Source organism: Ursus arctos, unplaced genomic scaffold (genome assembly GCF_023065955.2).
Source record: "Ursus arctos isolate Adak ecotype North America unplaced genomic scaffold, UrsArc2.0 scaffold_19, whole genome shotgun sequence".
NCBI classification, from domain to species: domain Eukaryota; kingdom Metazoa; phylum Chordata; class Mammalia; order Carnivora; family Ursidae; genus Ursus; species Ursus arctos.
The window spans coordinates 56,274,224-56,287,361 of record NW_026622863.1 but is presented as its reverse complement, the minus strand read 5'-3'; the positions used below and the strand labels follow the sequence as shown (position 1 = coordinate 56,287,361).

The window sequence follows — 13,138 nt, the reverse complement described above, 5'->3', positions numbered from 1 at the left end:
CAACTCCCCAACTCTCCTCCCCCAAGACCTGGCACCCACCATCCTGCTTTCTCTATGATTTTCTACTATAAGCCAGTCATATAAGTGGGATCATACAGGATTTGTCTTTTTTTGACTGGCTCATTTCACATAACATAATGTCATCCAGGTTCATCCATGTCTTTGCCTGTGACAGGCTGTCCCTCCTTTGTAAGGCTGAACAATACTCCACTGTTTGCTTATCCGTTCATCTGTTGGACACTTGGGTGGCTTGCATGTTCTAGCTTTTGTGACCAATTCTGATGTGAACGTGAAGGCACAAAGACCTCTTCAAGACCCTGCTTCCAATCCTTTTCAGTACATACCTGGAAGTGGGATTGCGGGACCCTGCGGTAATTCTATTTTTAATTTTTTATGGAATTGCCAAACTGTTTTCTACAGTGGCTGTTATTTTTTAAAATTGTTTTTGGAGAGAGAGGCTGAGCGGCAGGAGGGGCTGAGGGAGAGGGAGAGAATCTCAAGCAGACTGCCTGCTGAGCGCAGAGGCCCCTGCAGGGCTTGATCTCAGGGCCCTGAGATTCTGACCTGAACCAAAATCAAGAGTCAGATGCTTAATGGACTACACCACCCAGGCATCATTTGTGGCTGTGATTTTTATTCCCATGCCTCAGCACAAGGGTTCCAATTTCTCCACACCCTTACTATCCTTGCTATTTTCTTTTTTTCTTTGTTTTATAGTAGCCATACTAATGGATGTGAGGTGGTATCACATTGTGGTTTTGATTTGCATTTTCCCTAATGAATTGCGATGTTTCCTGTGCTTATTGGCTATTTGTGTATCTTCTTTGGAGAAATGTCTGTTGAAGTCCTTTGCCAGTTACTGAATATTTTTCTTTTTTACTGTTGAGTCTTAAGAGTTCTCTATATATTCTGTATACAATCTCTTAACGGATATATAAAATACAAATATTGTCTCCCATTTTGTTGGGCCTTTTCACTTCATCAGTGGTGACTTTTGTTGCAGAAAAGTTTTAAATTTTCATGGAGTCCAGTTTTTCTATATTTTCTTTTGTCACCTGTGCCTTTGGTGTCACACCCAAGAAATCACCGTCGAATCTAATGTCATGAAGATTTTGGCCCATGCTTTCTTCTAAGAATTTTATTGTTTTAGGTCTTACATTTAGGCCTTTGATCCATTTTGAGTTAATTTTTGTATATGGTGTTAGGTTAAGTGTGGCAACTTCATGCTTTTTCCTGTGGACTTAGTCCTTCCTTCTTTTTCTGTATGGGACCCTGTCTGGCCTTAGGGTTCACGAAAAAATAAGAGCCTCTCCCAAACACAGTGGTCCCTTGGAGATACTCAGAAGAAACTTGCAATTGTTTTAGTAATTAGCAACTGGGAAAAAGTTTTTCAGAAATGTTTCCAGGTCCCCAAGACTGTGCTGTCATTACAGCTACAGGAGAGATGATAATTGCAGTTCCGAGAGGGGGTGAGATCACAGCTTCACAAACCTTTCTCTGAGTCTAGCTGCCTACCCCCAGCATGTACTGGCTGTCTTCACCTTCACACCAAGCAGTCGTCCTGACAGCGGGAAGGATTCCAGTGACTATTTTTATTTACTTAAAAAAATTTTTTAAGATTTTATTTATTTATTTGACAGAAAGAGAGAGCACAAGCAGGCAGAGCGGCAGGCAGAGGGAGAGGGAGAAGCAGGCTCTCCACTGAGCAGAGAGCCCGACGTGGGGCTCGATCCTAGGACCCTGGGATCATGACGTGAGCTGAAGGGAGACGCCTAAGCAACTGAGCCACCCAGATGCCCCTCCAGTGAGTATTTTTAATTTCAGTCTGAGAGGCAGAATCTGCAAGGAAGGAAGTCTGAGTGAGTGTTCATGTCTGGAGGAGAAATAGATACAGGGGCAAAGCCTGACAGAGAGGTGAAATGATTCCTTAGTGAAGAGTTGAGCTAGTAAAGAGGATGAGGGTCCTAAGTCCTACGCCAATCCCTGACGGCTCCGAATGTAACTGCGTGCGATTGTCACTGAAGACAGTTATTGGCAAATCATCCCAGTGATAATGAAATCTGATTTTTAAGGTGCTTAAACATTGTAGTTACGAAATAAATATACTGCTCACGTTTCCTTACGGGAATCATAGATTAAATTTTCAGTGTTATTAGAGGTGTGCTTACAGGACTACCATGCTTATAATTAAGAGTATGATGGGGGTGCCTGGGTGGCACAGTGGGGCGCCTGGGTGGCGCAGTCGTTGGGCGTCTGCCTTCAGCCCAGGGCGTGATCCCAGCATTATGGGATCGAGCCCCACATCGGGCTCCTCCACTGGGAGCCTGCTTCTTCCTCTTCCACTCCCCCTGCTTGTGTTCCCTCTCTCGCTGGCTGTCTCTATCTCTGTCAAATAAATAAATAAAACCTTAAAAAAAAAAAGAGTATGATGAAACTGTAAGAATTATTTCATCCTGTGCAGGAACCACCCATCTGCAGTTGTTTCTGGAATACAACAGGTGTTTTTCTACTAAGTCTGGGCATACGATGCACTTCATGAAAACAGTAATTGTGTCTCTAATGAAAACATTTGTGACTTGATGATTATGGGCAGGCTACTTTCTGTCTTGGAGTTAGAGAAGCAGCCTTTAAGGAAAAGCTAACTTTACAACTAGGAGCTTCAGACAAGAGGTGTCAGAACCACATTTTATTTTGTTTTATTTTATTTTATTTTATTTTATTTTATTTTATTTTATTTTATTTTATTTTATTTTATTTTATTTTACAGTGGTGAGAACATAGGACATCTGCCTTCTTAACAATTTTTTTTATTAAGTTAAGGTTAGAATTCAGTGATTTCTCAGTTGCATAGAACACCCAGTGCTCATTACATCAAGTGCCCTCCTTACTGCCCTTCACCCAATTACCCCATCCCCCACCCGCCTCCTCTCCAGCAACCCTGTTTGTTTTCTAGTTAAGAGTCTCTCATGGTTTGCCTCCCCCTCTGTTTTCATCATACTTTATTTTCCTTCCCTTCCTCTATGTTCATCTGTTTTCTTAAATTCCACATGAGTGAAATCATATGATATTTGTCTTTCTCTGACTGACTTATTTCACTTAGCATAATACCCTCTAGTTCCAACCAGGTCACTGCAAATGCCAAGATTTCATTCTTTTTGATGGCTGACTAATATTCCATTGTGTGTGTGTGTGTGTGTGTGTGTGTGTGTGTGTGTGTACACACACATACACACCACATCTTCTCTATCCATTCATTTGTCGATGGACATCTGGGCTCTTTCCACAGTTTGGCTATTGTAGACATTGCTGCTATAAACATTGGGGTGAAGGTGCGCCTTCGAATCACTATGTTTGTATCTTTGGATAAATACCTAGTAGTGCTTATTGTTGACTTTATTCTTACTTTCTACTTCAATTCCTGTATGTCCAGAAGAAACTTTTAAAAACAAGTATACACTTGACCTCTTTTCTTCAGAAGTTGTTAGCTTTTCTTTTCTTTTCTTTTCTTTTTTGTTTCTTTCTCTTTCTTTCTTTCTTTCTTTCTTTCTTTCTTTCTTTCTTTCTTTCTTTCTTTCTTTCTTTCTTTTTAAAGATTTACCTATTTGCCAGAGAGAGAGCGAGCGAGAGAGCACAAGCAGGGGAAGCCACAGAGGGAGAGGGAAAAGCAGGCTCCCTCCCCACTGAGCAGAGAGCCTGATGCAGGGCTCGATCCCAGGACCCGAATTGAAAGGCAGAAACTTAACGGGCTGAGCCACGCAGGCGCCCCTAGAAGTTGCTAGGTTTTCAACCTAGAAATTTCTGCATGATTTGAAAAACTAATCAGAGTCTTTTTCTTCAATAGGTTTAAACTCCTCCTTCACAATGTAAGGACATTATGCATAAATGCACTCACTATATCCCATGGTTTTTATTGGTGATATGTATTTTTTAAATTTAAAAATACAGATACAGTGCACAGATAATGAACCTGTGTGCACTGACCACATTTCTGACCACAGCACTTACATCGATGCACAGAATATTATCAGACCCCTGGAAGCTCCCAGCTGCTGTCCCTGTCTGTCACCACTCATAGGGTAAACACAGCTGTGACCTCTGCCAGCAGACGGTATTATGTCTGAATGGTATCTAATGTAAAGGGAATCGTAGAGCATTAAGTCTTTTGTATTTGACTTTTTCCATTTAGGTTGTTTGAGAATTTATGGTTGTATGTTGTTGTGGCCCATCCACCGGCACTGCTGCGTAGAATTCCGTTTTAGGAATATCAGTCAGTCAGTCATTCCACTGTGACCGGGAGTGGGGCAAGAGAAGCAAGATTTAAGGACGAGTTTTCTGAGTTCGTTCTTGGGTTTCTAGAAGTGGCTTTCTAATCTGATTCAATATAAACATGCAAAAGAAGGGCGCCTGGGTGGCTCAGTTGGTGAAGCATGTGCCTTTGGCCCAGGTCGTGATCCCAGGGTCCTGGCATGGAGCCCCACGTCCAGCTGACTGCTCAGCGAGTAGTCGGCTTCTCCCTCTGCCCCTCCCCCAGCCCATGCACGCTTGCTCTCACTCTCTCTCTCTCTCTCTTGCTCTCTCCCTGTCTCTCAAATAAATAAAATCTAAAAAATAAAGTTAGGGGCGCCTGGGTGGCTCAGTCGTTAAGTGTCTGCCTTTGGCTCAGGGCGTGATCCCGGCGTTCTGGGATCGAGCCCCACATCAGGCTCCTCCGCTGGGAGCCTGTTTCGTCCTCTCCCACTCCCCCTGCTTGTGTTCCCTCTCTTGCTGGATGTCTCTATCTCTGTCAAATAAATAAATAAAATCTTTAAAAAATAATAATAATAATAAATAAACTTAAAAATTGTAAAAGAGGGGCACCCGGGTGGCTCAGTTGTTTAGGCGTTTGCTCGTCGAGCTCTCTGCTCAGTGGAGAGCCTGCTTCTCCCGCTCCCTCTGCCCCTGCTTCTGCTCTCTCGCTCGCACTCTCTCTCTCTTAAATAAATGAGTGAAATCTTTTTTAAAAATTGGAAAAGAAAGCAGTGAGAGCACATCGCAGAATATCTGCCCTTGACATTCCTTCTCAGCCATTTAAAAGAAGTAAGTATCAGGCGCGCCTGAGTGGCTTGATCAGTTGAGTGTCTGACTCTTGGTTTTGGCTCAGGTCATGCTCTGCACGAAGCTGGCTTCAGATTCTGTCCCCTTCCTCTCCCTCCCCCTCTACTCCTCCTTTACCACCCCTCCCATCCACTCATTTGCACCTTCTCTCTCCTAAATAAATAAATAAACTCTTTAAAAAAAAATGAAAGAAAGATCTGAAGTATCTGAATGGGCATGTATTTGACACTTGCACACAATTTAGGTAACAAACATGGTAACGTTGGCTGGTTGCTCTTAATGTGGCTGAACAAAGGTGAAAGAAAAGGTTGAGCTCGGGATTCGAATTCCCAGCTCAGTCTCCATGTAAATGACCCAAAGGACTATGTGTGCCCTTAAGGAGACCTGTGTCTGGGTCTCCAGACCCCCTTCTTGCCAATATGCCCAAGTCATCTTAACAGAGAAAACTCTGCTTTCTCCAGATCTCAACACATGTCTGTTTACGTTGTCAGCACTCACTTGATTATCTTTAAATACCAGCAGAAGCATATTTTTGTGCTTTCCTTTGCCCGGCTCCTCTTTAATCTGGCCATTTCTACATGAAAATAATGGTCAACATGCTCATCTCCTTTCATCACCTCATATTTCAAGCAAATCAGTGCCCCCTCTCTAAGGATGTGACTTACCTATAAAACTTACAACCGGCTCCCAGGAACGCTACTGCCTGAGAATGGGGGTTTCCTCCAGCCCCACCCAGGCTATTCCTTATGTGTGGGGACATTATTTTCTAACCCATGCTCATGTACCTTTCCCTGAAATTTCATGCCAAGTGCAGTTCTTGGAGATTTATTAGTTTGAAAGCCACACGCTTGAAGACTTCTCTGTAATATCTAGATGGTGTCAAGACCGGATGTTTATTATTGTATCATTCTGAACTCCTTTACTGGCAGTATTAGGAAAACTTCAGTTCTATAAGTATTTAGAAGATAATGGTTTTTCGTTACAATATTGTCCTGATTTCTTGTTTATTTTGAAGAGGATACTCAGCACGTCCTGTTTACTGTTCTCTTGGACTCATTTGATTTAGGACCCTGAGGGGCATGAATGAATTGGCCACTGTACATTGCAGAAATACATACAGTTCACATATTTCTCCTAAGATGAGGGGATTTTATATTCCCTGTCCAGGCAAAGCAGAGTCTGTGTATCTTGGAATCATGGCTCATGAGCAGAAAGGGGCTGACAGCTGGGAAACACGCAGCCGTGATTGCAGCCATGTTTATAAGGATCCAGTTGGGATTATCAGAAACAGCCAAAACAACTTGAAAGACAGAGGAGAGGGTGTAAAAATAGACAAAGGTGCTCACCAGGAGAAGGATGGTTTTCACGGCTCTGGACTCGGGGGAGGAGGCGGTTCTTCGTATATGTTGGACCCGCTGCTTGTGCCTGTACAGGATGAAAACCATGGTGCCGCTGGCCCCGAGCATGAGCCCCAAGCAGAGCACATCAGGGAATGATAACAGCGCTGCATACAACGAGTTTCTGGTTTCGTCGTGAAGAACCGAAGAACAGTACCCAAAATCCTTTACATTTGTGATGTTTTTGTCACTCGAGGAGCTAGTTATATAGATAGGAAAAATAACATTTACCAACATTTGCAGCATCCAACACAGGAAGATAGAGGGAACGATGTACTTGGGAGCTTTTACTTTGAGCGCTGCCCACCAGGCGTTTCCGGGGCTGATCGTGATGGCCTGGTAGACACTCAATATGCAGATGCTACCAATGGACGCTCCCCTCCCCACCCTGTGAAGAAAGAAAAGAAGTTTACATCTGAGGTGACTAAGGGTATGTTTCCACCCAAATGCTGCCATGGTATGGGGGACTCCTTTACAGAGCAGCGTTAAGAAGTTGGCCACAATCAGGTGCTTGTGAATGAAGTCTGTGGACTTCAACCTGTAGTCAGTGAAGGAAAGGAGGATGTAATGACAGAGAAGTGAGAAATTGCCCAGGATGCCAACCACAGTCTGTGTTAAGAAGATCAGTCCTACTGCCAGTTCGCTGTTGACCATTTTCTCAGTTCCCGGTCAATGGTAGTTGCCTTCCGAGCTAGAATGTCCTGCATCGGAACATGAGGCATGGGCCACATGTATCACGTCCGCTGAAATCCAGTATTTTCCCCTTGCCATTCATTCCCCCTTGGAAACACCTGCTTAATGTTGTTCATTTTTTCATAACAGCTTTCTGAGGGCTGAACGTAGAACTTTCAGAGAGCCCTTACAATGCAAAAAATCTCTCCTGTGAAGGCCTAGTGAGAACTTCATGCTTCACAAACCTATGAGGCCGGCACTATTGATGTAACTAAAAGAGGAAGAGAACAGACACACAGAGAGGTGAAGTATTTGTCCACATCCGCTCCTTCAGGCTGTGTGGGAACTGGGAACTGGTTGGGCTGGAAACGGTGACAGTGCACTGAGCCACCATGGTCTGCTAGAAAGCTAGGTAGCTGGGGCACCTGGGTGGCTCAGTCGGTTAAGCATCTGCCTTTGGCTCAGGTCATGATCCCAGGGTCCTGGGATTGAGTCCCGCATCCCGTTCCCTGTTCGGCGGGGAGTCTGCTTCTCTGCCCCTCCCCTGGCTGATGGGCTCTCTCTCTCTCTCTCTCTTTTTTGTTCACTCTCTCAAGGAAATAAATAAAATCTTTAAGGAAAAAAAAAAACAACGAGGTAGCTGTGTTCATCAAATAACCCAGATCTATAATCAGTTTTGATTTGCCACCTTGTGGTTGGTTGTATAATTTTCATTATAAGTTTCCATTAACTTGTGATGATTTATTGGACAGGACAATATCAATTAGGGGTAAAGTGTTCAATATCTTAGTAAATGTACGTGCACCGTTGGCAGTAGAATATTGCAGGAGCCTGTCCCATGACAAGTCGTATGTAGTGGTTGCAAGACTGGCTTGATATTAGGATGGCAACAAAAAAGCTCATTTGCTTCTATGTCAGGAACGGAGTATAATATAGCGATCACAGGCCTTGTTGAATAATCACATGTAATTCTGTAAACTTCGGGACGTAAAACACTAACACATGGTAAAATAGTAATAGTGTAAGGCAGAAATTAAGTTAGTATTGATTTCAAATGATATCTACTTAATACCTCAGTTAAGTAAAACTATTAACAATGCACTCAGATTTGTGAATGATACTTACGAAAAACACATCACTGAAAATTGGCATCTGTAAGGCATGTATTCTTACGCACGCTCTAAATCCAAGGACTGGGTTTTTGTATTGATAGTAGAATAATTTTTTTAAAAGATTTTATTTATTTGTTTGACGACAGAGAGAGAGAAAAGCAGGCAGAGTGACAGACAGAAGCAGGCTTCCAGCTGAGCAGGGAGCCGGATGCGGGACTCGATCCTAGGACCCTGGGATCATGACCTGAGCCGAAGACAGATGCTTAACGGACTGAGCCACCCAGGAGCCCTGATAGTAGAATAATTTTTAAACGGTGGAAGGAACATGATATGCACCTGGCTGCTGCCATCTGGAATGCATCATCATTATTTCAACTCTGCCTTTCGTGCTCATTTCCTAACTTTCAAAATGAGTAAGTTTCACTCTCATCGACACATTATGGAAGTTTCTAGTGCAGACTCCATTTGTGTCCCCAGAATTTAGTGGTAGATCCAGAGCTGGAGGACACCTTTCCGTTCAGGTCATGACCATCTGGATGACACACTCCCGCTTGGGATCAGATGCTTCCTGTACGTGCATCATACTCTTCATACTCTCTACGACCCTGAACATTTAGTCTACAGGTCCTAGGAGGTGGACTGCACTACAGATTGATTTTCCCACTCAGCCCTTAAGGACTTAAAAATCAGTGTGTATTATCACCTGCACGAAACACCAACAGTCACTATGAGCGGAGATCGTTGGCAACCATCCGGGATTGTGAAGGTCTAGGACCCCACCCCTCTTTACTAGCTGAGTGCAAACCTCAGAATAATTCCACCTTCCTGCATGGCTTTCCAAATGAATCAGGTAATACACAGAAGATTGCCCTTTTCTGATAGAATCACTCACCCAGACTCCTGATGTGCGGTTTCTTAAACAGACACCACCTCTCAGTCTGAAGGAGAAATCCTCATCAACTCCTTCCGGCTGCCAGGAGGGGCTCAGTGTGGAGGGCACGGCAGCCAGGATGTGTGTGGGAGGGGGCAGCCAGACCCTGAGATATAGGCTCGTGATTCTGTGAGGGCCCCTCCCTCACAACTGCAATTATTTCATTTGTAGCCGCACTGGGAATATGGGTTTGGGAGCTGAAGATGTTTCTGAAAAATTTCCCCTTAGTTGTTAATTACGAAAACCAATTATGAGTTCCTAGTTAGAACCCCATAGGGGACTATTTGAGTATTTATGTGGGAGGCTCTTTTTTTTTCCCCTTGATCCCTGTAGGTAGACAGGGTCTTCTATGAAGGACGGGAGGAAATACTGAGTTCTGACACGTGAGGGACTCGTGGCGAAGTCTGTGCGTCTCACTGGATTCTGCACTTCCCCGAGAAGTTTCTCTGCCCAGAAACTAATACTTTGATCTTCTGACTGCTGAACTGAACCGTCAATTACATTTATTAGTAGAGACACAGAGTGAGACAAAATACCTGGGAAGAATATTCAGAGATACAAGTAAAAGAAGAAACACAATGTAAATAATGTGTAGAAATTATTTCACAAATCAAAGTTAATGAATTTGGCCTTGTTTGAATAATTCAGTGCCAATCAGTAGGAAAATTGTTGAGGAACATATGCTTTACCGTAACTGACCTCTATTCATAAGAAACACAGACAGAACAATATCCACAGAAGAAAGGAGGAGGTTTCTAAAAGAGTGTTTTGCAGATTTGAAGCAGCAGGATCCGGTGGCTCAATCAGAAGATTCTTCCAGTCCTGTAAATATTGGATGAGGTACTTAATTAAGGGATCACACGGTTAGAACAGTTCTTTACTATTTTGTTGTTGTCGTGTTTGCATTTTTAGTGATCGGCCCTGACTGCTTTGGTAAGAAGAAAAACCCATTAGGAGTTGAAACGGATCCTGTGGTTTTCCCTACAAACAAACCCACATGTGATGCACGTTCCCTGTGCAGCGGGAGGCCATTTTCAAGTCAGAGCCATCATGGCGGGCAACTCAGACTGCACACAAACATGAACTCATTTATACACTTGCATGCAGATGCAAACACACGTGCGTATGCACACCCACACTCACATGTACTCACCTGCTAGTAGACACATACATGGTCACTCGTACTCACACGGTTACAGTTGAAACTGACAGACATTCAGGCACATCCTGAACACGTGCAGACTCACCCTCGTCGACCTTCATGGTCACCACACCTTCACTCAAGCTCACAGTTCACATTCGCTTTCGTAATCTCCACATACACATTCATCGTGTGTGTGTCTTTTTTTAAAGATTTTATTTATTCATTTGAGAGAGAGAGAGAGACAGCCAGCGAGAGAGGGAACTCAAGCAGGGGGAGTGGGAGAGGAAGAAGCAGGCTCCCAGCAGAGGAGCCCGATGCGGGGCTCGATCCCAGAACGCCGGGATCACGCCCTGAGCCGAAGGTAAACGCTTAACGACTGCGCTACCCAGGCGCCCCTGTGTGTGTGTCTTAATGACATGTTCATATACAGAAGAAGAGTTGTATCTCCAGACGTCTGGATGCCAGAAATGGCGGCCCTTTTTATCATTTGTAATCCTTCCAAACCTGCAACTACCCACAAGGAGAGTATTTGCAACATAGACTCTTCAAAATTTCTTTGAGCATTACCACCTAGGTCAGGACGTGTGGTGGGCATGTTGTGGTGTGTAGGGGACTGGCAGCGCAGGTGTGACAGAGCAGGTGAGGGCGGGTGCAGGGAAAGAAACATTAAGGACAAGGTGCGGAGGTCCTGGGGTAAGGAGAGAAGAGAGTGCAAGAGATGAAAGGAGGCGGAGGGATAAAAGACAAAAGTGTGCTCAGTGTTGCAGGGAGGCATTGTCACGTTTGAGGGTACAAGGACGCCAAGTGTGCCGGGAAGTGAAGGGAGTGAGGCCTATTGGGATCTGGAAAGAGAAGTGCAGGGCTTCCTGGGAATGGAGGGAATGATGGGGATGGGCTCTTCACAGGGAAGATAGTAATAGTCGGTGGTCGGTGAAATTCACATGGGAGGGATTAAACTCATGATTGGGGAGGAGAAAGGGGAATATTGTGGGGCAGGCGGATCTTGGAGGAAAACAGCGTGGTCCAAGCAGATCGAGAATGCTGGAAGAGGAGAGGGACCCTGGAGGAGACTATGAACACAAGGAGAGAGGCAAAAGAGGCACAAGGCAGTGAGGGAGCCGGGGAGCCAGGAGAAAGGGTCAGGCATGATAGGGGTGGGTAATGCCTGTGGGTGAGGATTGGGTTTGTGTAGGAGTTCAGGCTGGGGTACTGGAAGGTGTGGGGCTGAGAGGATCCAGGGAATGGCCTGAGATACTGGAACTGGGACTGGCATGTTCTGCAAGACAAAGTAGAACTCGGATGCTGTGGTTTGCAGATTGATGCAAGTTGAGGAGGGTCACATTGTAGTCCCTGGAATAGTACTTATGTAGGGACAGCTGTTAAAAAGATGACAGGAAGGAGGTTTGAGTGCAGTGCAGAAGGGTGACAGGGTTGACTGCAGGTGAGGGGCGTGTGGAGGTTTAGCAGGTGGCCCCAGCTCTAGGATGCGGGCATGGGTGATGTTGCTGTGGGAGGCGCACATGGTGGGGAAGAGGAGCCAGGGAGCTGGGAGGGATGGCAGTGGCACAGGGCAGAGTGGAGGCCACTGAACTCTATTCCATAGTTCTGATTTATGCTCAAATCGCAAGCATTATGGACAGTTTCTAATTTCAGCTCAGGAGGCAAAACTCTTGCTTCTGTAAAATGCACCCTTCACATCGTGACATAGAACATACAATATAGGAGGGAAGGTGCAGTCTTGGATAGGGACACTTACCCGCATTCTCACCATTCCTCGGGGAAATCAGAAGTAGGGTGTGACCTCCATGGTTCAGGCTGGAGACGCTGTTTACTGGTATCCAGCACTGCAGGTGTTAGTAAGAGCTGTCCCGTCCCAAACTCTGCATATTTATTCATGAATGGTTCTGGGTCAAATAAATTTAATGCCCTAATACTAATCTGATGAAGATTCTTTTATGTGTTGTGATATTTCTAGAATCTAACACTATTTTGCCTACATGAGCTTTAATAATCTTCATTTGTGCACTTTAATGTAACAAGAAAATATGGGATACCCGAAAAATTTAAGGGTATTGCTCCTGTGTTTTTTACATTGTAAGAAACCATAAGAAAAGGGAACCAGAGGTAATAGAGTTATAGATTAATAATTTCTAAAATATTTTTTTTCATTGCAAAAATTCTACTGATATAACACAATGGCCAGATCTGCAATTTGGGGGTTTCTCTCTTGGCTTAGTTATGCTACCAAGTGAAAGGAATTTGGGGGGCTTAAGGTTACTAATGCGCTGACCTTATAAAGAGATGTTATCCCAGATAATGTGGTGGATCCAGAGTAATTCTATGAGGCCTCAAAAGAGAGAAGCCAGAGAGATTCAACAGAAGAAGAAATCAGAGATTTGAAGCATAAGAGGGATTGAACAGACTAGTCCTGTCTTTGAAGCTGAAGTGTAGGTGGAGGCGCATGTGGAAACCATAAGAAGGAAATGAACTGTGCCAACAACCTAAAAGATTATGGAAGTGAATTCTTCCCCAGGCTCTGGAGATGGAAGCCCAGGCTGATTGACACCTTGATTTCAGAAGGTGACACTCTGAACAGAGTAACCAGCATGCTTTTGGTCCCCCATGTTTTTGATGTAAGAACTTTTAGAAAATAAATGTGTATTCATCCTTCCTGATGCCTGAGTAATATCCCACCATTTGCATCGACATGGATGGAACTGAAGGAGATGATGCTAAGTGAAATAAGTCAAGGAGAGAAAGGAAATTATCATATGGTTTCACTCATATG

General features: G+C 44.2%; 2 protein-coding genes across 2 annotated transcripts in view; one reads left to right on the top strand and one right to left on the bottom strand.

Moving 5' to 3' along the window:
* PPP2R1A (protein phosphatase 2 scaffold subunit Aalpha) overlaps positions 1-12,287 on the top strand; it is a 70,215-nt gene extending 57,928 nt beyond the window's left edge. The window contains exon 16 of the mRNA XM_026488214.4: positions 8,422-12,287. Coding sequence (XP_026343999.3) covers positions 8,422-8,471 — 50 coding nt within the window. The 3' untranslated portion in view covers positions 8,472-12,287. The remainder of the gene's footprint in view (positions 1-8,421) is intronic.
* LOC113247279 (vomeronasal type-1 receptor 4-like) lies at positions 6,093-7,342 on the bottom strand. The gene has a single exon (XM_026488265.3). The coding sequence runs from the start codon at positions 7,143-7,145 to the stop codon at positions 6,216-6,218; it is 930 nt and encodes a 309-aa protein (XP_026344050.1). The 5' UTR covers positions 7,146-7,342; the 3' UTR covers positions 6,093-6,215.
* Positions 12,288-13,138: the final 851 nt, after the last annotated feature.

Excerpts from the sequence above, each read along its gene's own strand:
- LOC113247279 (XM_026488265.3), bottom strand. The coding sequence starts at position 7,145 with ATGGTCAACAGCGAACTGGCAGTAGGACTGATCTTCTTAACACAGACT.